This window comes from Choloepus didactylus, chromosome 2, assembly GCF_015220235.1.
Source record: "Choloepus didactylus isolate mChoDid1 chromosome 2, mChoDid1.pri, whole genome shotgun sequence".
NCBI classification, from domain to species: domain Eukaryota; kingdom Metazoa; phylum Chordata; class Mammalia; order Pilosa; family Megalonychidae; genus Choloepus; species Choloepus didactylus.
This window is the reverse complement of record NC_051308.1, coordinates 206,346,758-206,373,731: the sequence shown is the minus strand read 5'-3', so window position 1 is coordinate 206,373,731 and position 26,974 is coordinate 206,346,758. Positions and strand designations below refer to the sequence as shown.

Below are 26,974 nucleotides of genomic sequence, written 5' to 3'. Positions count from 1 at the left end.
TGGTTAAGTTGAGACTGGGCAGCAGATTCCTGCTGCTTGATCTGGAGCTTGGGATTTCTGGGAAGAAGCCATGGCTGGTTTTCTATTCCTGCTTCTGATTTGGGAGCTCTGTGTCTTCTCCTCCCTGGGGGTCCATACTGACCCTTGGCCCAGGAAAGGAGGAGGTGGGGGGGACATCAGAAGAGTCCTCCAGGGGGACACGTTCTTGGGGTCACTTCTTTCACCCGGTCTCTGCCTTCAAGCATCAGTACTAGAAGGGGCTGCTGTATCCCTAAAGGTAGAGTCTGTTGCTCTACCAATAGGAGCCCACAGTCCCAGTCCCCACAAGGTTAACGGAGGCCACCTCAGCTTTGAACCCTTCCACTTCACATGTTCATCGCAAGCCTGGCAGTTACTCTCGATTCTGCCCTTGCCCCACGTCTGGTCAGTCCCCTAATTTGTCTTACCTTCACCTATGAAGCACCTGTTCTAGGTCTCACCTGGATTCTGCACCTGACTCCTCCCAACCACCAAAGTCAGACTGTGCTTCCCCAAGGTAATTACTCCTGTCTGTGGCAGAGCCCTGCACACAAAATGCACGAGGGTCTGGCTGGCTATTCATCTGCTTTTCTGTTTCCTTCCCAGCCCATTCACATCCTTTTATGCCCTGCTGAGTGGTCTGTGTGAGTGCACGCATGCTAGGGATAGAGGGAAGGATCCTGGTCGGTTTGAGGGGGGATTGTCATGGCATCAGCCTGTCTAGACTTAAGAGGCTATTAGAGATCTGTCAAATCCCCTCACTGAGCCTAGAGGGCAAAGAGGCCCAGAGGGGACGCTCGGCAACACTACGGGGCCAGCTCGGGGAGCTGAGAGTCCTTGGACTAGCTGGTTTCCAGTAAAAAGCTGTTTACAGCAGTTTTCAGACTGGTGGGGGTGGTGGAGGAGCTGAGGGGAAGGGGGAGGTTTGCTTCTGCCTAATGACTCCTCGGGTATCCCCTAGCCCCTGACCCCATTCTCTCTGGCATTCGGCGAGGCACTGTGGGTAAAGGACCACACGTCTGCCACGTCTGCCTTGTCTGCAGAGGAAGTTCTCACTTCCTCTCTGCATCCAGGCAGTGTCTGCGGCAAGGCCAGGGCGTGAGGTGGAGTATGCTGCTGGAACATGGCAAGAGGTGAAAAAACCGTTATTGACCCCATTTTCTCTCAAGAGAAAAGCTGCCGCCCTCAGAGGAGTATTAGGGACTTTTTCCATTTTAAAATCGCCAGAGGACACGGCATTACCGTAAGGAAGTACAAGGACCTGAAGGAATTAGGGGCCTCCCTCAAAGAGTGATGCTCTGTCTTGAGACCCCTGCCTGGCTGCCTCTGGTAGAGAGACCCAGTGGGTCTGCAGAGCCCCAGGGCACATGGTTCACCTCAGCAGAAAGGCCTTCTAGACGTCAGAACATGAGATTGCCCACCCTGGAGGTCGTCAGTTCCCTGTCAGTGGGGAGTGTGCAAGCCACGGTGATCTAGAATAGGGGTTGGCAAATGTCAAAAGAATGGAAAATATTTTAGGGTCTGTGGACTGCATATGGCTTCTGTTACATATTTTTCTTCTTTTAACAACCCTTTAAAAATGTAAAAAACATTCTTAGCTCATGAACCACACAAAAGTAGGCCACTAGCCAGATCTGGCCCTCCTCTGACCCTTGACCTAGAATCCTGGACTATTGCCAAGAGGCTTGTCTGGGAGCAGCATATATATTTTGGAACCTGTGGCTGGTCTCACTATCCTTCCCTATGGGATCTTATAAATTAGTCTACCCCAGGGATACCGGGTCTTCCAGATCATCCCTGGCAGGGGTCCCTTGGCCACCGGGTCAGGGAGCTAGAGTTCCCTCATGACCCTCCCTCCTCTTCCCTACAGGTTACTGTTGGGAGCAGGGTTAAACAGCCAGCCATGCTTTGAGGAAAGGGCTAGTTCAGTCCCCCAGCTTGTCCTTAAGCCGTGTATTTCCCCTCCCCCCAACTCACAGTCCAGCACTTATGTCTCCATGGCAACTGCCAGCCAGTTTGGAACCAGAGGCTCCAGGTGGGGCTGGACAGGTAGCCCTGCCTGTGGGTCCCCCTGGGCCTCGTTCTGGTGCCTTGGGGAGTCACCTAGGCAGCCAGATGAAGCCAGAAGTCGTTCCAAACCCACAACAGCAAAGGATCAGACCAAGCAGCCTGCTTCAATGGAAGAGACTTGATCATGGCTTCTCTCCAAACCACGTCCCTGCCTTCACTCAGGCTTCCTCACTGGTCCCCTGGCTTCCAGGGTCTTCCCTGCAGCGAGAGGGATCTTCATCTCACTGTGGCAGACCATGTTCAAAGCTGATCTTGGCTCCCCACTGCCAACACGAGAATGAAGTGTTTCCTCCCCACCCACACTATGACTCACACCCTTTCTCAGCCGGGCACAGGGACTCCTCCAGCCACCTGGCTATCCCCCACCTCTGAGCTCCAGTTGGGCTGCTGCTTTGCCTTCTCCCTTGTGAGCTGTTAATCACCTTCAAAGATGCACAAATAATCCTCTGGAAAGCCTGCCTAATAATCTCCCTACCTCCTCTATTGCAGTGGTTCTCAACTGAGGGCGATTTTGTACCCAGAGGACATCTGACAGTGTCTGGAGACATTTTTGATTTTACACTCAGTGCTACAGGTAGCTAGTGGGTAGAGGCCAGGGATGCTGCTTAACATCCTACAATGCAGAGAACAACCCCACAAGAATATCCAGCCCAGAATGACAGTAGTGCCAAGGTTGAGAAACACTTCTCTTCTCCCACAGTGGCAGCCCAGTTTCCATCACTGCCTTTGTATAGCTAACTAAGATGTACCATGCCATCTCTCACTAGACTAAACTTCAACATGGGGACTGTCTGATTCATCTTGTCCCTGGTGGCCAGTGCAGAGCTGAGGGTAGAGAGAGTTGTCACTAATTGATAAACAAGCCATGAATGTAACTGAGGAGGGCTTAAGAGATGATGAGGTTGTGACGGGTGTGATGGTATAAGAGATTGTGCAACTGTGTGTGGGAAACTATTGAGATGTCCATACATGATTGAGCTTGACTCAGCATGGAAGTTACTGCCTGAGGGCCCAGTTGTGTGGCAGTTGTAGGTGTAAAAAAGGCTGTGTAGGTGTCCATCTCTGACTGTGGTATAACTGCCATCCCTTCCACAGTGGGCAAGGGCACAGACCGGAGCCAGACCCCCTGGAGTTGAATCGCAGCTCTGCCATTTATTAGCTGTGTGTCCTTGGTTTAGTTGCTTAACATCTCTGTGCCCCAGGTTCTCATAAAATGGGGATAATAGTGCCTACCTAATGGGGTTATTACAAGGAGCAAATGAACTACAATTTCTAAAGTGCTTAGGAAAATGCCTCGCATTAGTGGCAAAAGGTGAAAGGGAGAGAGGGGAACCCAGAACTCTTTGGATCTAGGCATCGGAGAGGCTGTTTGGAGCCTGGAGCCCAGCTCAGGCCAAGGTGACAGAGGGCCTGGGATGGGAAGGCAGTTCTTGCCTGCAGCCCTGATTAAGTTCTTCCCTCACCAAGCTGGGTCACTTTGGGCAGACCTCATCTCTCCAGACCATGTTCCTCTTTTGTCAAACAAGGCAGGTTAGGCCAATGAGCCAACAAGCCCCTTGCAGCACAATCTGTCTGGGTTCTAGAGATGCCTCATTCTCACTCATGATACTGTCTTTTGGCTAGGAACTTGTGGTTTCTCCATGGCCTTGAGTCATCTCTCTTGGCAACTCAGCCGTTTAGGGAGTGGGGGTAGGGGAAGGTGAGTGATCACCCCAGGAGAGAGGTTGAAATGCCTTTGTTCATTTATTTGTCCCCTCTGTGCCTGCACTCACCTCCCCCCCACCTCCCCCAGGGAGAAAGGAGACCTGGCAGGAATGGCTTGCAGCTCACACACTGCAGGGTCGGAGAAAAGCATGAGGTTTGGAGTTAACTCTAGCTCAGCCTCTTACTCTCCAGAGTGCTCACCTGGCCTCAGTTTCCTCATCTATAAAAGCGGAGAGATGATCCTGACCCTGCCTGCCTTTTAGTGCAGCTGAGGAATAATTTATGGGGAGGTGCTTTGCAAACACTTAAATTAACATGATGAGTAATTAACCACTTCCAGGAGGAAGCCCTTTGGGGCCTCTTTTATTGAAGAGACCAAGCTTCTGGTAATTAACAGCATTATTTGCATTCTAACCATTAGTGAGGCAAACTCGAGAGTAGGCAAATCAAGGCCAACCCAATGGAGTTTCCTAAGAGAAGTTTTTCTAAACAGACAAGAGCGATCAGCATGTTCGGTGCAGGCAGTTAGCAACTCCACCTCAGTGGAACACTTCATGCCACCGCATCTTTGCACAAGCTGTTCTCATGGCCTGGGATACCTGCCCCTCCCTCCCCATGGGGCAGACTTGCCCTTCAACATCTAGCTCAGCTGCCAGCGCCTCCAGGAAGCCCTTCCTGTCTGGCCCCACCCCAGCAGAATTAGTTATTCCCTCCTCCTTGCTCCTATAGCACCTTGAAACCCTCCATTAATTATACAACGGCTTTTGTCAAGGTGTTTCCACAGACCCCTCTAGTTCATGAGCCCTTGAGGGCAGGGACAGGACCCCACTTGTCACTGCCTCCCGAGTCTGCAAAGGACCAGGCATGGGCCATGTATTATGCAAGCTCCATGAGGACCAGTATGTGCCTGTTTTGTTCAGAGCTGTGTCCCTTCCCACTGCCTAAAACAGCACCTGGCACAGAGTGGATGCTCAGAAAAGTCCCTGAATAACAATGCTGGCACATCGCTGTGCTGTGCCTTCCGTGTCTGCTTCTCCTCCAGAGGAATGTGTGCCAGTCAGCGCCGACATGTGCTGCTCTAGGCTGCACTTCCATTGCTTACCATTGTGTCCTCCTAGACCCTCTTCCCATTTTTCATGTATAAGTCCTAATCTACTTCTGGCTGGCAAGACTACAGCCAGGCTTGTAAGAAGTGTTTGGAAAGTGCAAAAGTAAACTGGTGGAGTGCCCAGGTGCTTGCCCCGGAAACGCCGCTCGATTCCACTGAGTGTGCTCGTGTGCCATCAGCTCTGGCCCTCAGAGGCAGGTTCCTGAGAAGTGACCTTTGGACAGGTGGCCACAAATGCTCCCATAATTGCAGTTTCCAGACTCAGCTGGGTCCTCTGAGCTGCTCACTAGTCCTCCTGTGAGACGGCAGTCAGCCACTCCGCCCACTTTCCAGAGCAGTTCTAACCTTTCACTTATTTCTGATAAGATGGGAGGCGGCTACAAGAATTGCAGAACTTCATTCTAGATCTGTCGACATCCTCCACCTCAGAAGCAGTATCTTTTGTGGCTCTCTTGGTCATGCCTCGAGGACCCCCTCCCAATTCCTTACCTTCATCCTCTCCACTCCCCCCATCCCTGCACCCCCAACCCGCTGCTAATTCCTAATGAGGCCTTTAAAAATGAAGTCTTCATGTCAATAAAAGACCCCGGACACACAACCCCTCCAGCCACCACCACCTCTTTCCTCCCTTCTCCACTAAGCCTTGGAAGGGCTGTCTCCACTCCCTCTCCACTCCCTTCTTCAACCCACTACAATTAGGTTCCACCAACACCACCCACCAGTCCTCTGTACTGTGGAGGTGGTTTGTCCAGGTTGGCCTCTGAGCACGTGACAGCATCCCTTCACTTTGTGCATCCACTCACCTTCACTGGTGCCTATTGCTATGGACAGGCACTGTTCTAGGCACTACGGATACAGCAGTGAACAAACCCAACATCCTTGCCTCATGGAGCTCACAGTCTCCTTTGTCTTGAAAGGCTCTTGTCTCCTGGCTTTAGAGATACCAGCTCTTCTCCTACTACCTACTGTCCCCTTCTTCTACCCAATGGGTATGTTCTCTGGGGGCTTGACACTGCCTTCTCCTTTTATGTCACCACTCTCCCTAGGAGGGGTTCACTCCTATTTGGATACCAGTGACCAATGCCCAAGCCTTTACTACAGCTTGCCTATTCTCCTAAGAAACGCACTGCCCATCCCACAGGTACCCATCAGCTGCTCCCACACCTGCTCCTCCTTCATACCCAGCAACATCCACATCAGAAACCTAGAAGCCATTTTTAAATCCTATGCATTGAATCAATTATCAAATCCTGTCCATTCTTTCTTATTTGTTTTTATACCCGTTGCAACAAGGGTGTTCTCACTAGTTTCCCTGTCTCTAGCCTCATATTCTCAGATCCATCCCACCACCCCAGATGCCTGCATCATTTTCCTAAAATGCCAACAGATTCTAACTGTCCCTTCAGTGGGACCTTATTATCCTCATTCTGAAGTTCATATTCCCTGGTCTGGCCTACATGCTGGTCCTGTAGCCCCATTCTGATGGTGTCTTACCATGTTGGTGGTGAGATACTTTGCAGATCAAGCCTACCCAAGCCTCTTTCTTCACGGTGGGACATTGGCTTGCCTTGTCGGCTGCCCCAACCTTCCCTTCTCCTGCCATTCACCCTAGTGACACTCCGAGCTATTCATGCTTTACTAAATGGCAGGCTTTCTTCACTCCTCTGGGCATTCTGTTCTGACCTTTGTGGCCCCCTGTCCTCCCCTACCCCACCCCACCCCCCACCCCCATTCATTCTGTCTCTGGAAAACACCTTCTCTATCCTGGCCTTAAAGCCTAGACCTGGCATTAACTCACAGTCAAGAAAGATATCACTTAATTCAGTAGTTCTTAACCTTGGCTGAACACTAGAGGCACTTGGCAAGCTTTAAAATTTTGATGCCCCCAACAGCATCCCAGACCAATTAAATCAATCTGGGGGCATCCCAGGATCCCAGTGTGCAATCCAGGTGGAGAATTCAAGCTCCCTCTCAGCCTGTTTTCTCCTCATTTGCTCTACAGACTTTCCATCTATATGAATTCCCACAAGGGAGCCGGCCCTGGGGCACACACCTTGGCAAGAGCTGTTCAGAGCACTTAGCAAAAGCAGGGCTTGGGGTTGCTCCAAGCAGGGGCCCACAGTCGCCATTTCAGGCAAGCCTGGAAAAGTCCTGTCACCTCCGCTGCAGCTGGGCATGACTCAGCAGGCCAGGCCTTCCTGGTGACGGCTCCCAGCATCGGGTGTGGTCCCCACAGCCGCCCGCCGCCTATCTGGAGAAGGCCCAGCTCTGACTCCTGACACAGTCCCCTGAACAGGCCCCTGATCCTCTAGAGCCAGCCACAGTCACTTTTTAGCCTCCACTGTCCGGAAAACATATGTAGTCTTGACACAGAGGACTGTTCACTCTCATTCCATCATTCCCACGAAGGTAGAGATTTTTAAACTGACAGGCTCAGAGAGGATGGCGAGGAACACACCAAGAGTTGGACCTGACTCCACCATTTTCCAGCTTGGGGACCTTGGGCCTGGTGGCCATTTCATCTGCCCGGCCACAGTTTCTGGGTCTATAAAATGGAAATCACCACCCAACCTCAAAAGCACATAACGTGCCTAAATGCCTGATTCAGAGGCAGGGCTCAGTAACAATTTCCTTTCCTATCTCCTCTCCCTTTTCCTCTTTTCTCCTCTGTAAAGCAAGCGGGCTGGGCTAGAGGTGATCACCGGGGTCCCTTCCAGTCCTGACATTCAAGTGAACAAGTGAGGACAAATCTGGGACGTGTTGTGGGGAGAAGGAAGTCAAGCACAGACCCCACCTGCCTCCGGTTCCCTAGGGTGAGAGGCCATTTCTGCTTTCACTGGCACAGGGCCTCCAGGCAGAGGATGCAGTTCCTACCTAGAACTGGATGGCTTACAAGGGAGTGTGCTCCCATCTGGATGGGCATGATCGCAGGCTTGAGGATCACCTGTTGGGATTGGGCTCTGCGGCAGACTGGTGCTGAATACAGATTGAGCCCTGACTAGCTGGGTGACTCTGGGCAAGTTTCTTCTCTCTGGCCACTTTCCCTACCTGAAGAATGGGAGTGGTGAGTGTTGCCTGCCTGCCAGCCTTGCAGGGCTGCAGTGAGCATCAAGGGAGATAAGCACTGTGAAAGGCCCTTTGTAAGCCCCAGAATGCCATATAAACACAACAGCATTAAACCAAGCAATGCTTTGATTATCAAATGCAATGTTGGTGTCGGGGTTGGTTGAGATGACGTATAAAAGCCTAATGATTCCGTGGGCCCTAAGATTCTAGAATTCTGCAGCCCCAAGATTCCAAGGTCAGAGCAAAGAGTCTCTGCCCAGATCAGAGCCAGAAAACTGGCTGGTGAGGCGGATGTTGATGTTGTCGATGTAAATGGCTGCAGCCACTGAGATGACAGCATGGGTGTGCAGGTGTGTGTGCATGTGTGTGCGCAGCAGAGTGAGCTTTTATCAATAAGCAAAGGATGGGCCACGACTCACCTTTTGTGGAGCATTGATGACTCCAGTGTTGTAGCCAAACTGTAGGGAGCCAAGTACTGCTCCTCCCACAGCTAGCAGGAGGCGACCCGTCAGCTTCTGCAGAGAAAAAACAGACAGTCACAGGCATGTCTGGGCCCAGGTTACCACAGGGCAGAGTCTGGGCTGGCAAGCTGCCATGTTCAGACATCTTGCCTGACTCCTGGCACCATGCCTGTCCTTCTCCCAGGAAACTTGGCCACTTCATGACCTCAGGTGCCCAAACCAGCCCTGCTGACTTCTAGGCACTGGGCTGGCCAGACTTCTTCCTGGGAAGGGAGGAAATTAGGGTCTTTCCTCTGCAGCCAGGTCTTGGCTAGGCGAGGCCTTGGCATTCTCTGGGGTCTGACTCCTCTCATGCAGCCATGCCTGGGGTTCAGGTAGCTCCAGACCTTCTGACTAGGAGGCCCAGGTACCAATGACCCTTCTTCCCCCCGCCCGCATAAGGAGTGCAGTCAGTCAAACGAGGAGCAACACAGATGCAGGGAAAGCACTCTGGACTTGAGCAGAGGGTGCTGGCTTCTACTTCTATCCCACTTCCTCTGTGAATTTCAGCAGGTTAAGTCATTGATCCAATACCCCCTAACTGGGCCCTCCATTTTCTATCTGCAAAATGGGAAGTCGTGCTGTCAGCATTGGAGAGGTGGTCCACCCCCTCCCCTTCACAGGCCAGGACTGGAACTCAAGGCTCCCAACTCCCCATCCAGGGCCACTCCCAGACACAATGCCCACACCATGAGCTTCCTGGGGTTATATGGACACAGGTGACATACCAGCCAGGAATGTGCTTTGGAAAAGTATATGACACAAGGCGAGTAAGGTGCTGGGAAAGGTGTTTCCTATGGGCACAGGGCTCAAGAGGAAAAGAACAGTGAGCTTCTGTTTCCTGGAAGCCAAGAACAAAAAGGCAGCAAGAAGGGAAGAGGCCAGCAGGCAGAGGGCCCTGTTTACACACAGGTGAGTGAAAGGTGAGCAAGATGTTCTGTTCTGCCTTGCTAGAAAAAGGGAGAGGAATCTTTTTCTGGTTTTTAAAATGAGAAAGCCAAGAAATGTGATATTAAGGCAGGCCCTTAACTGGCTATAGGAGAATGCAGCTGGGAGAGGCATGCAAAAGAAATAATTGGTATTTACCCTACGTGCACCACACCGAGATGGGTGCTGGAGGTGGGGGAAGGAAGCACAGAATCTTGAGCCACAACACATGGAGGTCCCAGCTCGGTCATAGCCTGCTGTGGGTCTCTGGGTCTCAGCTTCCTCACATAAACCACAAGTGGCTCAGACTTTAAGATCCTCATAGATAGCACTGGGCTTAGCTGTTAATCAGACATGTTCCTAGTATAGTCTTTTCATTCTCTGGAAGCTAACAGGGAGGCAATTGTGAAAGCCCAAGGTTCTCACACCAGAGGATGGGAAAGGGGAAGACGACCTCGGCTCGGCTGGACCACGAGCTCAGGTGAGCCCTGGGTCTCCTTCCCACTGGGCCACCTAACCCCTCCCTGGCTAAACTCTGGACATTCTTCCTGGATTCTGGGGCCTTCCTCCTGCGAGGCTACAATCTTTCCAAATCCCGTCCTTTACAGCCCAGCTCAGAAGACACGCCTACCCCAGCAAACCCCGGCCCCCAAGTCTCCCTTCTCTCAACTCCCTAGAGAGCGTCAACTCCTTCTCCGGTCTGAATGTGTGGTGAGCACCTGCTAAACGATCCCTCATAGGTGCCGGCCAAGCCAAACCTGTAAGGTGATCACTGAGATTAAATAAGAGGATGACGCGAGGCCAAAGCATGGGCAGGAAGAAGGCTCAACAAACAGTGGCTGTTCCACTTTCACCACATGACGAGAGCCCAGGGATGATATGTATTAACTCAGAGCTATCCATACCAATGGTAAGCAAGACATGTACTTTTCTAATACACACGCAAATAAATATGAAACTAGCAATGCAAACTTATGATTTAATTTAATGGAATACAGAAAAAAAAAAAAGAACAAATATATTAAGGACATTCCCTGAGTTACATTGTTAAGTAAAAAGCAAGCTTCAGAGTGGGGTATTGCATGCTACCTTTTGTGAAAAAAAAAAATTGGCTAGGATGGGAGAAAAATATATAATTCTACTTGTTTGTTTAAAAGAAGGTACAAGAAAGATAACATTGTGCCTTGGGACAGTGGTGTGAGACTTTTCATTCTGTACTCTTTTGAGTTTTGAACCATGTGAATGTATCACCAATTCAAAATAAATTTCTTATAAGTCGCTTGATTTCATATTGATTAGGATGAAGCAATTTAAATAAAAATATTAAGTGAAAAATAATACAGATGATAACATAGATCTGGCAAAAGTCCTGCTAGTGTAGTGCGTGAATGAATGACAGCTGCAGGGGGACTCTGGGAGAGTACTGTTATTATGGCCCTGTTTTAAGCCTGGCTCTGGGGTTCAAGGTGTCTCTGGGCCTCCAAAGTCGCCCTCGGAGACCTGCTCAGCTGGTGGACTGCAGCGTTTGGCAGTGGTGCTGCTGGTAGCCGAGGTCAGGCCCCTTGGCAGGACTTTGCCATTGGCAGGCCAAGGTCAAATTCTGCTTTAGAAAACCTGCCTACCCAAGCCCTGGGTTATATCCCCACCCACCCAGGCAGGCTGCTGCATTTTTACTCACTAAAATGCTCAGTGATCCGTGCTCCTGGCCCTGGGCTGTAGCTGGGGCCTGGTGAAATAGGACCCAGTCCTGACATCAAGGAAGAGGTGCAGTGGAGAGGCAGATGCAGGCAAAGAGAAGCTGGTGTGGTGTGCAGCACTGTGGGGGCCCTGGAGGGAGAAACTTCTAATTTCGCCTGGGGACAATAAAGATGGGTTCCCAGTAGGTGACACTGGACTTGAGCCATGAAAGACACACAGGGAGTATGCCAAGAGGGGAAGCAGTGGCAAGACCGCATTCCACATAGACAGAATGGTATGTGCACAGGGAAGGAAAGGAGACAGATAGGGTCAGATAAAGAAACAGGGGGTGCTCAGTGTGGTTGGATGCTAGATTCAGGGGGAGTGTGGCCCCTGCCCTTTGGAAGGTACACATCACCAAGACCACCCACATACCAGTGATCCCACCTCCTACTCCATTGCTGCTGCTACAACACCCAGCTTGATCACTGCTGGATCTGCAATCAGGAGACCCAGTTTTACATGCAGTGAGTTGGAGTTGGGATTATGTCACAGCCCTGTCTCTGGGCCCGTTTTCTCACATAGGAAATGGAGATAACATTTCCTTCCTCAAAAAGTTGCTGTCACTTTCTGTATCAAGTACCCATCATGGAGCTGGCAGAGTTCACTTGACAAATGTTTGTTGAATCTAAGGCCCCTACGCACCACCTGCCCTGTCTAGCCCAATGGCTGGAACTGAAACTTAGTGAAGTCCATTCATTCAATGTATATTTATTTAGGTTGCCAAGCTGATGGGATAGTTAGTGACGACAACTATTAGAGAAGTGGAAACTCCATTCCTTGTGGCTTTCTGGTGGGTGGAAGAGCAACGTAAGGCCCCAAATTTAGAACTCCCCAGTGGCCCTTCATCACCCAGTGAAGAAGCGGTTCCTATCTAGACCATCCCATGCTCTTCCAGACCTTTGCTCTTGCTGTGTGTCCTTTGCAATCTCCGCCAGAATTCTTAAGGGGAATTCCTTAAGGTGGGACCTGTGTCTTATTGTTCTTTGTAGCCACAGTGCCCGGCACAGGACAGTTGTAAAACAAATAAAACCACTGGTTCACAACTTAGCTTTGGGGCAAAAATGACTCTGTGTATATCCATTTGCCAGAATGATGTTCATCCTAATTGAGTTTAACTCAGCCATTTGTCAAATCCCTGATAAGTGCTGGAACATCAGCTCTGAGAGGCAGAAACAGGAAAACAGCACCCTCTAAATCTTCCACTGCATAGGGTTGTAAAGACTTCTGGAAACAGGCAGATCAGAGTTCAAATCCTGACCTCCCAGGGATTTCACAGGCAAATGTCTGGGACCAGGGTCTAGCGCAGAATGGATCACAGCTGCCACCCCTCACCTTCTCTGTTCCATTTCTGGGCTCCTGAGGACCACTGAGGGCTCTCCCTCTGCCAGGAAGCTCTCAATGAGGTGTCAGCTTTGGGGACCTCTGCTCACACACACTGGGATGCTGGAAGGCCCTGGCTACGTTGCTTGACCTGCTGAATGTTTCTGTTTCCTTGTTGCTAAAGCAAATCCCATGCAATGGATTAGTAAACAATGGGAATATACTGGCTCCTGGTTTTGAGGCTAAGAGAAATCCAAAATCAAGGTGCCTTCAAGACGATGCTACCTCCAAGAAGATTGTGGTGTTCTAAGCTTGGCTGCTGGTGATCCTTGGTCCCCGGCTCCTGTCGAATGGCAGTGCACATGGCAGCCTCTCCTGGTTTCCCTTCTAGGTTCCACTGAAGTTTAGCTTCTGGCGGTTCCCTCTAGCTTTCTCTCTGTGACCTTCCTTCCCTTTAAGGCCTTCAGTAAGAGGACTATGACCCATCCTGATTCAACTGGGCCACACCTTAACTAAAATAACCTCATCAAATGTCCTATTAACAGTGTTCACACCCACGGGAATGGATTAAGTTTAGGAGCATGTTTTTCTGAGGTACATGGCTTCACGCCACCACATCGGGTAACATGGCCTTCTGACCCACGCCTGTGTGCCCTTCCTTGGCATGGAACCCCAGCCTTGAGTTTGGCCCGCAGCAGGCCCTTGGCCAATACTGGCAGAGGGAGGGTATGTTGCTACCTTATACAGAAGTGGACCTGCATAATCTAGATGTCCCCCTACTTCTTCCTCCTCCCAAAGCTTCCCACCTGGTTTTTCACATTGCATCAGAGCATGGAACACAGGTCTTTATAATTGCTTGGTCCAAGTTCTAAGGAGGGCAAGGGTGGGGTTGGGTAGAACAGGGATTTACCTGAGCCAGGACAGCTCCCTTTTTATTTATTTTGTATAGGTTTCTCTTCTAAGATTTCATTTCAACAAAGTTCTGGGCATTACAATAGAAGAAAAGAAAAAGCTCAAAAAATTGCAAAACTGCTCTTAGGCTCTCATTTGACAGATAAGGGGACTCGGGTCAGAGAGCAGGAGCTTAGGATACCCAGCAAACCAAAGCCAGGGCTACAACTTGAGTTCTTTGTATTCCTAGCCTAGTGTTTTACCCTCTGACCCTCCCTTCCACCCTGCTAAGTCACCTCAGAAAGAACAGTGATGGGTTAACTCTCCAAAGCCTGACCTTTGGGTGACTGCAGGCTTTTGCTTCCCCTGAAGCCAAGTCCTTGAAGACTGGCAATGATGTCAGGACTCCTGCATGGCCAAGCAGCCCCTACACCCCACAGCGGCTCCAGAGGCAGAAGGTGCTTAGGAATCTTTTAAGCCAGAGATGAGCAGAGGGAGCTGCCCCATTTATCAGCACCAGCTAGGTGCTAGGCACCAGGCCAAGGGCTGCTCATACATCCTGATTTAACCACCAGAAATGCACTCTGGGGAGAGATTGCTCCCACTTTTCAGATGAGAAGTCTCAGAGGAGACAGCAGGTCACTGGAGACTTCTGTGAAGCTCAAGTCGGGGGCTGGCGGGTTGGTGGTCTCTGATGGTCAAACTCCATGACGTTCCTGCTCACACCCCTGCCCCCTGCTTCCGGGTACTGGTCCCCGAAGGAAACAAGGGTTCTACCTGGTGCTTTCTATATAGGTCAAACTCCATTCAGCAACTCCCTGAGCTTTGCCTACTCTGAGCCAACACGGCCCAGGCTCAGACTCAGCAACCCCTTGGCCCCTTGGGTGGATTTTACTCTAAGCCAGAGGTTGGCAGACTATGGCCAAATCTAGCCTGCCAGCTAAGAATAGGTTTTCATTTTTTTAAGTGGTTGAAAATAAAAAACAAAAAACAAAGACTAATATTTTATGATAAGTGAAAACTCTATTAAGTTCACATTTCAGTGACCATAAATAGTTTTTATTGAAAGATAGCCATGCTCATTTGTGCGTTTATTATTTATGGCTGCTTTTGTGCTACAGTGGAGGAGCAGAGTGGTTGTGACAGAGACTGTGTAGCCCACAAAGCTGATAATATTTACTATCTGGCCCTTCACAGAAAAAGTGTGCCGTCCCCTGAGCTGCTTTGTGCAAACCCAACACATTAACTGCACAGGATTTTCAAAGCCTTTCAAGGCAAAAACAAAACAAAACAAAACAAAATCCAAAAAGGTGTTTGTTCTATAATGAATGGGACGTTAAATGCAAAGAACCTGCTGCCCGTGCCAGCCCACGGACAGGATCCGGACATCTGGAGAGGAAACCAGGCTTGGCTGACACTCCTAAGAGGGACCCCTCGGTGGTCAACTCCACTGAATTGGCTGGAAGGCAAAAGTCATCTTATCAACTGTGATAAATTTAATTTGATAAGACTATGGTAACATTTTGAAGAGCTGGCTCCCTGACTTGTTGTGACCTTAAAAAAAATCCCCTTTCCCTAAGTTCTCAGTCTTCCATAAGACATGTTTTCTAATAATAAATTGTATTACCAAAGAAAGATAATGCCTGAGTGCATGTTCCAACATTCTTAAAGTCATTGGGGATTCAGCAATGAACTAAACCAAACCCTTGCCTTCATGAAACTTGATATTTTAGTTGGGGGGAAGGGGACAGAAAATAATTACATAAAATACATCAGGTGGCAAGTGGAATGAAGAAAGATGGTGATGGGGGTGCTGTTTCTTAACCATGGTAGGACATGCCTGTAATGAAATACAGTGCAGCTGCTGGAAAGAATGCAACACATCTGTATGGACTAGATATGGAAGGGGCCCCAGGATGATTAAGGGAAAATGAAAGGTACGAAACAATGTATAGGGTGTACGTTTTGTGTAAGAAAGCAGGGGGATAATGAGCTTATATAATGGCACTTAATTTGCAGAGAGAAACACTGGAAGTATTTACCTCTAAGAGGAGGGTAGTGGGACACAGAACTACGTAGAAAGTGTGATCCAATTACATACACTTTACGTTTATAGACACGAGGTCTATTGGGGGTAAACACCAAACTGTTACGACTGGGGGAGAGGACATTTATTCTTAGACTTTTTTATGCTTTGCTATGGCTGGCTCTATTATTTCTGTAATTAAAGAAACAGCCACAATATGACCCAGAGAGGTAGTATTATCTCCCTTACAGTTGGGGAAATGAACTCCATCAGGCGTCAGCAGGCAGTGGGGCTTGCCTGAAGTCAAATAGTTGAGCTGGTTTCTCCTGGAGCACTTTTCTCCCTGCACCCAATGGCAAGGCAGGGGTTGATGAGCTCTGGGCTAAGTGACCAGCAGACACCTCCATAGTCAAAGCTCTATCGGCTGAAGTTTAGGAAGAGCTCTTTTCCCTGGAAGGCAATAGCCAGCAAAGTGGCAATGCCAAAGTCTTGGAGAGGGTGAACACTTGCCTTCGTTCTGCCGGGGTTTGAGGCCTGGGAGCCCGGCTCAGTTACAGCAAAGCCCCAGTGTTTCTGCCTCAGCTCTGGCCTGCTTGGCCTGGTTGGATGGCAGGGCCTCTGGCTCTGTTCCACCCCCGCTCCACCCCTCCCATGGAGGAAGGTAACAATTGGAGGCTTGTTTTGATGACCAGCGCTGGGCCCGCGGGTCTGGACACAACCTCTCCAAGTTCATGAGTGCAGCCAGAAGCCTTCCCAGCCTCTGCCATCCCAGGGACACCGACGCCGGTTACCAGACTGAGTGGCTTTTGTCACCTCTATGCCTGGGAGTGAGGTGGGGGAAGGGGTGAGGCTGCAGGCCCCAGGCCAACACTGCACACTTCCCCCTTTGTTCCAGGCCTCCCCAGCTCTGCCAGACTGAGGGCAGGAGGGGGGAAGCTGGATGCCTGTACCCTTGGTGCCGGGGCAGAGCTCAGGGCCCCAATACCCCGTGACCAGGAGGCACTGGGTAAAGCTGAGCTCCCTGTTAGTCACAAGCTGATTATGGGGGATTTGGGGACTGACCCAGCTCTGGGACAAGTAGGGTCAGGTCCCTAGATGGCTTGGCATGGAAAAGTCATCTTGGGCTGTTTATATCACCTGTACATCCAAACTGGCCAGACAGAGGGTGTTCCCAGTCTCACTTATCACCGGGTAGTGAATCCTCCATTTCACAGGAAGGAAACTAGGCTCTAAGGGAAGCCACTTCCCTAAGATCATAGTTCTGTGGGAACATCTAATGTTTTATGTTTCCATTCACAGAAGGGTTTCAGTTGTTAAGTCATGTCTAATACAACTTTTAGGCTCCCATTGTACCCAGCAAGTGCTTGGAAAGTCCTGGAGGTGCTTCTGGCACAGAACAAGAGTGTAAAGGAAAAAAATCTTTTTTTACACTGCAGAACACTTCAAATCTTCTAACAGCCTTATCTTGGACAAGCCTCTTCCCACAGTTTCCTCATCTGTCAAATGGGCAGGAAAGTCCCTTCCTGCTGACTTTCTTTATCCTCTTATATCATCTAAGAAAGGGGTGGGAGGGGTAGGAGGTTCAGTGTGTGACCTTGGGAGAGTCATTTTTCATTGGACCATGATGGTCTCATCATGACTTGTGGCTCCCTTGCAGGGCAGTTGTGAGGATCCCAGAGATAATGGATAGGAAGGTCCTTTCAAACTACCAAAGGGCTGACCAGGCAAGTAGGAGGAAACAAAGCAGCCTAAGGCAGGGCAGGGCAACCAATTAGTTGACCCTCTCTGGGCCTGGCACTCACCTTCTGCTAGCTCCGTGAACCAGCTTCCTGCTATAAAAGAATTGGCCAACAGGGAACTTTATGTTTTACCAGATCAAGTGATGTTTGCAGTCCAGGTGCAGACATCCAGCCTCCTCAAAAGCTCCCACTGCCCAAATGCCAGACTACCAGGCTTCTGGATAGATGCTGCGGCACAGAGGGTACCGGTCACCTCAGGCCCAGGCCAGCACAATGCACCGTGGGAGTCCAAGGAGGAAAGGAACGTTAATGGGGAAGGCACCTACATTTTTTTTTCTTTTTTTTCTGAATCCTTATAGCTATTCTAACGATGAAAAACAGTCTCATTTTGCAAATGCAGCACAACTTAGCTGAGATTCAAAACCATTTCTGCAGGGCTTCCAAAGCTCATGCCCTTTGCTCTACTGAGGGGGCTGAGAAACCCTGCAGAGTCCTAGATTTCTCCCTTGTCAAAGGGCAGATATTGGTCAGTAAAGTGGATGGCAGAGGCATCATAGAGACCCCAGGGCAACACAACCACAAGTTCTTCACAAACAGTGAGACCTCCTGGGGCAGGGCTCACCCTTGCCTGCTGCCCAGGAAGGTGCAAGGGTGTGTGGGCAAAACCCTTGGTTTCATTCTGACTGTGCTGGGATGGGGGAAAGCAATTGGACCTGTCCCCTCCCTACTTCCTATTCAATTATGCACAGCAAAACATGGCTGAGTAAATTCCTAGTTCCTAGATCAAGAGGAACACAGCAAAAAGAACTAAGTAAAGCTTCAGAGACACACACCAGGTTTTAAGACTTAGGCAAGGCCCTCCAGGCCTCAGTTTAACACCCCTCCCCCCAAAATGGCTGTGCTTACTGATTAAATCATGAGGCTCTAAAGGGAGGAGCTTTACCCCAGAATGTAAATAAGATGATCCATAGATTTGACCAAAAGCATTACTATAACTGCTCTCTATATTTGCCTTCTCAAGTTCCTATTTTGGGTAGGGCTATAATCTATCAGTGTAACAGTACATCTGCATGAACTCACAAATACAGATCAACCACTGGGGGGAGAGGTACTTCAAAATCATTTACTGTTGGGGCGGACATTCTCAAGAGTGGAAAGCATTTTGTGGGAAGCACTCATTTGCAACAGCATCTAGAACCAGCTGGCTCTCTCCCTCAGCCCAAAGTCAAGAAAGGCAGTGATGAAACTGGACAATGGAGACAGAAATGAAAGACCTTTCTGATGAACCCGGCCTTCCAGAAGCCTGGGTTAAAATTCAGCTCAGCTAGTTTGTGACTTCAAGAGAAATACTTCCCTTCTCAGGCTCCTGACTTGTCAAGGGAGGAAGCAGCAAGGCTAATATGAGTGCCGGTGACATTGAAAAGCATTTTAGCAAAGCCCAATAAACTCTTTAAGTGGCCGTTGATTTTCTCCTCGGCTCAGAATAGTCACTTATCCATTCACAAATGAACACCCAGATCCCACAACACCTGCTGAATAAACGGTCCTTACCCTTGAGGAACTTAGTTTTAAAGGAAAAAAGTTATCCCCATCTTACCCAGAGCCCTGACATAACACAGCAAGAACTGGACTTGAGAGTCTCAAGGTCTTGCCACTAGCTAAAATCTCTCCTCCTTCTATTTTTATTTTGTTTGATCCCAGAGTAATGGATCACCTAAGACTGTGGGAAGTGTATTCCCAACTCCAGGAACTTCCTCAGAGTCTCGCTTCAAGTTCAAGGGCTGGGGCTTGGTGAAGCAAGTAGTCTGGATTCAGCAGGTAGGAAGCCTTTTCTCGCTGCGGTGCAGCCTGGCGTCACTGCCCCCCACGCCTTGCCCAGCCAGCCCCGAAGGACACCTCCCCAGCCCACAAGATGGACAGTGCAGAGTCCCATGTAAAGAACGAGCATCCTGTGTCTTCTCTGACCAGGAGATGGGAAAAGCCTAGTAGATATGGGAGAGTGTTTCAAATGAACAAAGGGACTTGAAAATACTCTTTATGAAGGAGAAAGAAGGGAGGGAGGAAAAGAAATAATGCGTTGCGCACAGGAGGGACTACATAAATACTTGTTGAAAAGGAACCTCCCCGGGAAAAAGGAACAAAGATTCTCCGCAGGGAGATTGCAACCCCGTTTTACAGACGATGGAAGAGAGCCTATCAAGGCAGTTGTATGCCCCAAAGAAAGAGTCCAATTCAGAGTTCCCGGTTCCCCGGCCCCTGGGATTGGGCTCCTCTCACAAATCTCCAGCCTGGGATCCCTTCCCAGCCCCTGGCTCCCCACCCCCGGTCCCACCGCCTGGTCCTCAGCAGAAGCCCCGCACGAGCAGAGAAACGTGCCATTCGGAGCACATCTTCCCGGGACTGGGCAAAATATTTAAGGCCTGAATTACTCGGAAAGAAGGGCCTCAGAGACCGTCTCAACTTAACGTCTCAACTCTGGAGCCAGACACCCCTGAGTTCAAGCCCCGGCCTTAAAAAAGTGCCCTCTCTCCTCCGAACCTCGGAAGGCGGCGCGAGGACTGTAAGAGGCCGCGTAAAACGCCTAACTGGCACAAGGCCGCTGACATAATGTGGCGCTCGGGAACCGGGAGCAGCGGTTCCAAACCCGCAAGAAGTGGGGCGGGTCCCGCCTCCTCATCGCTTGCGGGCCGAGGAAGGGCCAGGGGCTCGGCGCGCTCGGCCAATGGGTGCCGCGCTCGGCCCCCTCCCCCGCACCGGGAGGAGCCCGCGTCTCACAGCCGCCAGGGAAGTCGTGCGCGACGTGCAGCGCCACGGCGCTGGGTCCTCGGCCCCCATCGGGGCCGCGTGGACGGCTCGGCGCCTCCGGAAGGAAGTCGGGTACCGCATAAGGAAGCCAACAACGCACGCGGCGTCCCCCGATCCACCGGATCCCGAGGCTAGCCCACCTCCGCCCCCCCCCACCCCGCCCTGGCTGAGCGAGGCGCTCAGAACCCACGCGGAGCTAAGCTCGGAGAGGCGCGCCAGCTGTCCCGTGCGCAGAGCGCAGCCAGCCCCCGGCCGGCGGATGGGTCAGCAGGGGTTCGCGCCTTTGTTCTAGGCTGGGAGGACCCGCGGGCGCGCGGGGCCGCGAGACTCACCTTGCTGCTGGGATCCATGGCGCGCTGCGTTGGTGACTCTGGCAACGCCGGGTGCGCGGGCGGCGCTCTTGGGATCAGGCTCTTGTTCCGGCTCCGGCTTCTGTTCCGGCCCCGAGACTCAGATTCAGACTCGGGCTCCGACTCCGGTCGTTGTCTTCCCGCTCCCTGGCGCTCTCACTCGGGGAACACGCGACCCACGTTCCACCCGCTCGACTGTGCCGCTTCTTGCCGGCGAGCGCGCGGACGGTGGCGTTTATAGGACCCCGCGGGCCCTCAGGTCGCTATTGGCTGGCGCAGCAGGGGGGTGTGTCGGGGGTGTGTGGGCAGAGCCTGGGAGGCAGGGCCTGGGGCCGGGCACGTCCGGGGCGGGGCTCGACGGGGAGGGGGCGAGGGGCGAGGGGCGGAGGAGGGGGCGGGAGGACTCCTGGCTGCGTCCTCGCTCCTTCTTCCTAAGCGCAGGATTGTGAGAGGGCGCGCGCTGTGTGTCCCTGGGCAAGTGAGCGCACCTCTCTGAGTCTCAGCGGTCTCCTCTAGCAAAATGGTGGTGCTGGTACCCGGCTGTAAGGCTAGCTGAGAGAGACAGACGAAGTGTAACGCTTAAGGGCGAGGAAGATTCTGGAGCCTGACTACGCCACCGCATAATTTCGGTAAACTAGGAGTAATAATAGAACCACCTCATAGGTTTGTTTTGAGGATTGAGTTAATATTTGTGAAGTTTTTAAAACCGTGTCTGTTACGTGGTTAGTGGTATTTAAGTGTTTGTTAGAGAAACTGCCGAAAGTCCTGCTTAGTGATTGAGTTCTCCCTCCGCTCCCCCATTTTCCACCTCGCCTCGCTCTTTGGCTCCCCTACTCCCTCAGCCCCCACTTCCTCCCACTACTTTCCTGTTTGCAAGCCAAGCCTTGCTTTATGCACGAACTGGTCCCTCTGCCTGGAAATCCATATCCCACCTCTTCTCTGGGTTTTAATGCCACCTCCTCTGTGAAGCCTTCCTGTACTTCTGACAGCACATGGGAGTTTAACGTGACAGACGAGTGGGAAAAATATGAGAGGCAGGTTAACCAAATGGTTAGGAATACAGGTGCACCCTGGGTTTGATCCAGCTCCACTAGCCCTAGTGTAGTTCTGCGCAAGTTCCTTTACCTCTGAGCCTGTTTTCTTTTGGGTAAAACGGAGTTATTGTGCTATTGTGAGAGTTACAGTTTGAAGGTAAGGGCATGAAGTACTTGGGGGCTGGGCACACAGGAATTCTTCATTAAATGGTAATTATCATCTGATTTCACCTTGTTTCCTCTTCTAGATGACTACCTTACTTGAGACACAGTGAAGGGGAGGAACCCAATCCAAAGTCCTGGCCAAAGCCCTGAGGTTAGGATGAGGGTCCCTCTCCTGGTGGAGGGGACTGGATAGATACTTTCTGGAGGATACAGGGAGGCTGGGTTGACTGGGTGATCCCTGGAGTTTTCTGTCTTGGTCGTGTGGGCAGTGCTGGCCAAGAGGGTGCCTAGCTGGACAAGGAGTCCTAGAAGGGAAGGCAGTCCCCTTCTGGACATGCCCCTTGCCTTCCGCTGCCCATGGCTCCTATTTCTGTGGCCTCCCAGCTGCTCAGCCTGGAAAGTTTGGGACCACCTGCAGCTTTGCCCTCTCTCCTCACCAGGTACCAGGGGCCGTCAAGTCCTGCTGATTCCACCTTTTACACTGTCTCAGCCTTCTTCCTCCCCTGCTCCTGTGGTCTCACCTCCAGTCGTGGACCCTGTCACTCTCCTGCTCAGACCTCTGACATTGTCATGCAGGGAACAAGGCTTAAGCCTGGCCATTGAGATTCTTCTTCAGGACACCACTTCATACACTCATCCTCACCTTGCACCTCTCACGCCAGTCATTTACGACATCTATAACCCTGCTCAGGTTGTTTGCTCTACTTTCACCTTGACATGCCCAAATGCTTCTGTCTGGGCAAGGACCCCTGGAATGGCTCCTCCTCTGGGAAGTGTCCTTGATTTCCCCAAGTGGGAACCTTTCTGTACTTTATCCTTTAGTGTTTCTTAGTATGCTGCTTGACCTTGGTTTGTCTGTCTTCCCCTAGACTGTGAGCTCCATGAGGACATCTGTTGCTGAGGCCCATGGATGCACGAGTGCAGGAATGAACGAATGAGCAGCTAGTCTGCCTGTTTCTAGTTTGCTTTCCCCTCCAGTCCTTCAAGCCATATGCTTCCAGTTCTTCCCTTAGTACCTTTTGGGCTTTGGCACTTCCCTGCTCAAAGTTTCTCAATAGCTTCCTATTTCCTAGCACATCCAGTCTACTGTGGACTCGCCTTTAGCTGTGGGGCCCCACCCAGCCATGGTCACAGGCACTACACAGGTGCCTTTTCCTTCTCCAGGCTGGCCCTGTGCTGGCCACTTCCCCAGGGACAGAGGAATGCAAGCCTATTGCTAGCCTCATGGAGACCCCAGACTGGAGGGAAAGCAAGGGGGTAGACATCAACAACAATGCCAAGTCGAATGTGCAGGGATAATACTGTGAGAGAGAGCACTTTGGGGCAGGGGTGGGGGGTGGGGATGTCATGCCCAGTAGGGTTGGAAGGCTGTATAGGTGGATCAGAGGCAAGGACATTCCTGGCCAGGGGAAGAACATGCACAAAGGCAGCAAAGAACGATTGCTGGAGGGAGGAAGGAATCTCGGAATCTCTGTACCACAGAGACTGATGTGTAGTGGAGCTCCTCAGTCCCAGCTTTGCTATTTTCTTGCCAAACATTCTTAAGCAAATCCCTTCTCCTCTCTGAGCCTCAAGACCCACATCCAAAAAATGGGCATAACAATCCCCTCCTGGGTTGGCCTGAGATATAATGGATGTCTATAAAGTTTATCCAAATATTGCATAAAAGAATGTTCTTATTCATGGGAATGGTACATGTGAATTATAGTGTTTGTTCAAGGATGGGTGCAGCTAGCTCTCATACGTTCAGAAGACAGAGCAATAGATGATGGATGATAGGGAGGGAGGGAGGGAGGGAGGGAAAGAAATACTGGTGTGACAGCATGTTAAAGTTGGTGGATTGGGGTATCAGGGGAGGGGGGTCAGGGTATGCTGGAGTTCTGTGTATGGGGTTTGTATTGTTTTTGCAACTGTTCCTATAACTTTGAATTTATTTCAAAATAAAATAAAATTTTAAAAAAAGTTTATCCAGATAAAAAAAGAAGAGAATATTAATGTTTATCAATAGATAATGATTTGTCCTTGAAAATGAACTGTAATTTCTTTCATCTTTTCTTTTCTGCACATACTCCCTGGACTCTTTCTTTTTCTTTCCTTCCTTCCTTCCTTCCTTCTTTCTTTCTTTCTTTCTTTCTCTCTCTCTCTCTCTCTCTCTCTCTCTCTCTCTCTCTCTCTCTCTCTCTCTCTCTCTCTCTCTCTCTCTCTCCTTCCTTCCTTCCTTCCTTCCTTCCTTCTTTTTTTAGTATTAACTTACATGTAACAGTGTGTGTGTGTGTGTGTGTGTCTGTGTCTGTGTTTTCTTTTGATCTTTATACATCCTTGCTGAGCCTGGCATAATGAGGATATTCAATTTCATTAGAATATTTTACCCAAACTCTTGACATCTCAAAGAATCACAGTAAACCTATCAAGCACAAGCTAGTCGACACTGAATCCACAAATATAAGATAACAACAAGGAAGGTAACTCATTTAAGAGTGACCATATACTCACCCATTCCACAAATATATATTGAGAAAGCACTATACCCCAAGCACTGTGCTAGGTCAGAGAAAAGTCACTGTCCTCTCTGAACATATTTTCCAGATAGGGACAGACCATGGGCAAGTAAACAAACAAACAAATATAATTTCAGAGAGTGCTACAAAGTGTACAAAGCAAGATAGTGACTGATTCCAGGTACCTACTCAGACATTATCATGTCTAAATTTCAAAACACCCTGAGGGCCATTGTTTTTATGCTCATTTTATAGTAAGTGCTGTATGAGGCGCAGAGCCTGAATGACTTGCCTGAAAGCAAGAGGTGACTAAGTGGTAGAATGAAGTTGTGTGTTTTCATCTTTCTATTTGAAAGTGCCTGCTGTTGTTACCTCTTTTGTCCTTGAGGGAAATGTTACATATTCAGGAATACAAATATCAAGATTTGAAAGCAATAAAAGGTTTCACCATTACTTTGGCAGTGTCCTCTTTTCAATAACTGATGTTAACAGTGATCATTTTTTGCTACTCCAAAACTTACATGCATTTTCACAGACAAGAAAAATTTAAATCCCCTTATAAATTTTTAACTGCTATTTTATAATTAAGCATCACTTTATTTAAGTGGTTCTTTATTTTTTGAAATTTTTGAGAAATGAGTGGGAAGACGATATATTTTTCTATGTTTACAAATTACTTTAGTTGGCTGTGAATGCAGAATGTTTCAAGTAGAGATTTCATGGCTGTTTGACTCATCTAACTTGTTCAATTTAACTCATCTAATATTATGTCTGCTATCTTGCTTCAGCATGGCATAGAAGTGAAAAGAGCAAGTTCTGAAGCCAAAGTGCCTAGGTTTCAACTGCTGTTACTAGTTGTGAGTATTGGATGTTTATTTTATGTGCTGCAGTTTTTTTAATTCCTAACATAGCAAATCTGTAATATAATAGTCACATGCATTAATTTATTTAGTCCTAATATGGTTGTTGTAAAGGTTAAATTTGTTGACCCATGTAAAGCACCTATTACAGTGTTTGGCATAGTAAGCATTCAGTAAATGCTGACAATTAAAAAAAAATTATCCAAATAAACTGTATGAATTCTTGATGTCAAAAAATTAATCAAGTTCCCATCCCATGGTCAGGGTGATGCTTGAGGACAAAGCAGAGTGGCCAGAAAAAGAGCTTTCCTTTCACGGCTCCCCCCCCCACCCATTCCTACTGGAACACAGACCCCCATTAGCAGATTGAAATTCCACTTCTAAATGTTCCACCTTTTCTGTAAATGTTTTATGACCCCCAAAGGCTGCTATTCATCAGAACCTATAGACACTGGATTAGAGAATAGATTCTCAGGTTGGCTGGTTTATGATTTGGGTTGTTGAATCCTGGAAAACAGAAGGTAACTCACATCAGAGAAGACCCGAGAAAGTGGTATCTGAATGGGAAGGTTTGGATGCCGGGGAGAGAGAGCAGATCCATGGAGGTGAGGCAAGAATGTGCTGCTAAGCCCAACAGCCCAGAGGCTTGAGGGTTAAGAGAGGGAGAAGGTGAAAATTGGGAATTTGAGAGAAGAGGCTGAAGAAGTGAGATCACATAAGCTCCCAAATGCCAGATATAAGAGTTGGGATTTTTTTCAGTGGGGAGCCCTGGAAGGTTTTTGAGCAAGAGATCTCTGCCTCCCCACAAGCCTACTTTAGATCTGAAGATCTAAAGAGGGTTTGAGGAGGCTTTGGAGCCCCACGTTCAGCTTGGAGAGGCCAGATGCTCCCCCCATCCCGCCCCCACCCCAGGCTGTGCTCACACTGCAGCTTTGTTCCCTGGAGTCTGCATTTAACCCTCGGAGGGAACTTGGGCTTTAGTGGGTTTGACTCAAAGCAGCTCCAGCCCTCGTTGGTCTGCAGGAAAAAAGAAACGCTCTGGCGCTGGTTGGGCGGTGCCAAGTAGACACGCGGATGCTGGCGCCCGCTGCGTGCCTGAGAGCACGCACATGGGCCCCAGGGGTGATGGTGACTGTTGGGCGGGCCCCAGCAGCTCTGGAGTCAAGAGTGAATAAGGCGGGCCCAGGAAGAGGCTCTTTGCCTTTAAAGGCAAACGTTGCTGGTGGCCAGAAGAAAAGGCTTTGCTGAGTCAGCAGCGGCTGATGCGAGGGGAGCAGTCAGGGGCTGGGATGAGAGAGCCCCTAACCCGCAGGATGTTTTGCAACTCAAATCCTCCCCGGGCGGCAGGTAAACATGGTGTTGGACTCCAGGAAGACTTGATGGACCAGCTTTGTGTGTTTAATATTTCCATTCTGATTTGCACACCTGCCTCAACCACCTCCTCCCAGAGAGCTTTACGGTTCCCTCCTTTATCCATTCATGTGCCCCTCCCCGGCCCCATACAAGCGCATCTTTTCTTATCTGCGCTACCACCTGCTTGCTGATGCTGGGGCATATTGAAGGAACATATCTCTGCTCCATTATCTCCTGTGTACCAGGCTTGTCTGCCCAGCTGCCATCAGGACAACCATCTGGATGTCCCACAGGTACACAACTTACCATATTTAAAACTAAAATCATCTTCCCTGGGTCCCCACCCAAGAGATGGCTCCTCCATCTCCTCAGTTGCCCAAGCCAGAGATCTGGCATCTTCCTTGACTCCTCTGTCTCCTTCATTCTCAATATCCAATCAATCCTTCATTCTCTGCTGTCCAAAATATTGTTGGACTTCATACCTTCCTGTCTGTCCCTGCCTCCCATGCTCTGGCACAGACTAGAGCCACTGCTCATTCATCCTCCCTCCTGCCACCACTCTGTCTCTAGAATGCACAGCTGACCACATCACTCCGTTGTTCAAACATTTTTCTGTAGCATACAACATGGCTGAATCTCACAGACATAATAATGTTGAGCAAAATAAGGTGTAAGCAAAAGAGCGTGATACAATGGATATAAAGTTCAAAAGCAGGCAAAACCTATCTTCAGGGTAACAAGTCTGGATGCTGGTTACACTGGCAGGGAGAGCAGTGTCTATGGGAGGAGGGTGGCAGTGA

General features: G+C 49.8%; 1 protein-coding gene and 1 long non-coding RNA gene across 3 annotated transcripts in view; one reads left to right on the top strand and one right to left on the bottom strand.

The window, feature by feature from the left end:
* SLC2A1 (solute carrier family 2 member 1) overlaps positions 1-20,493 on the bottom strand; it is a 28,652-nt gene extending 8,159 nt beyond the window's left edge. Inside the window, exons 1-2 of the mRNA XM_037827504.1 lie at positions 20,247-20,493; positions 8,386-8,481 (exon numbers count right to left, since the gene is read on the bottom strand). Coding sequence (XP_037683432.1) covers positions 8,386-8,481; positions 20,247-20,264 — 114 coding nt within the window. The 5' untranslated portion in view covers positions 20,265-20,493. The remainder of the gene's footprint in view (positions 1-8,385; positions 8,482-20,246) is intronic.
* Positions 20,206-22,801, top strand: LOC119527456. 2 transcript variants are annotated; one of them, XR_005215407.1, is made up of 3 exons: positions 20,206-20,523; positions 21,547-21,614; positions 21,904-22,801. It is a non-coding gene; the product is annotated as an uncharacterized LOC119527456 (long non-coding RNA). The 2 variants fall into 2 exon arrangements; XR_005215406.1 differs by lacking the exon at positions 20,206-20,523 and adding an exon at positions 20,708-20,893.
* Positions 22,802-26,974: the final 4,173 nt, after the last annotated feature.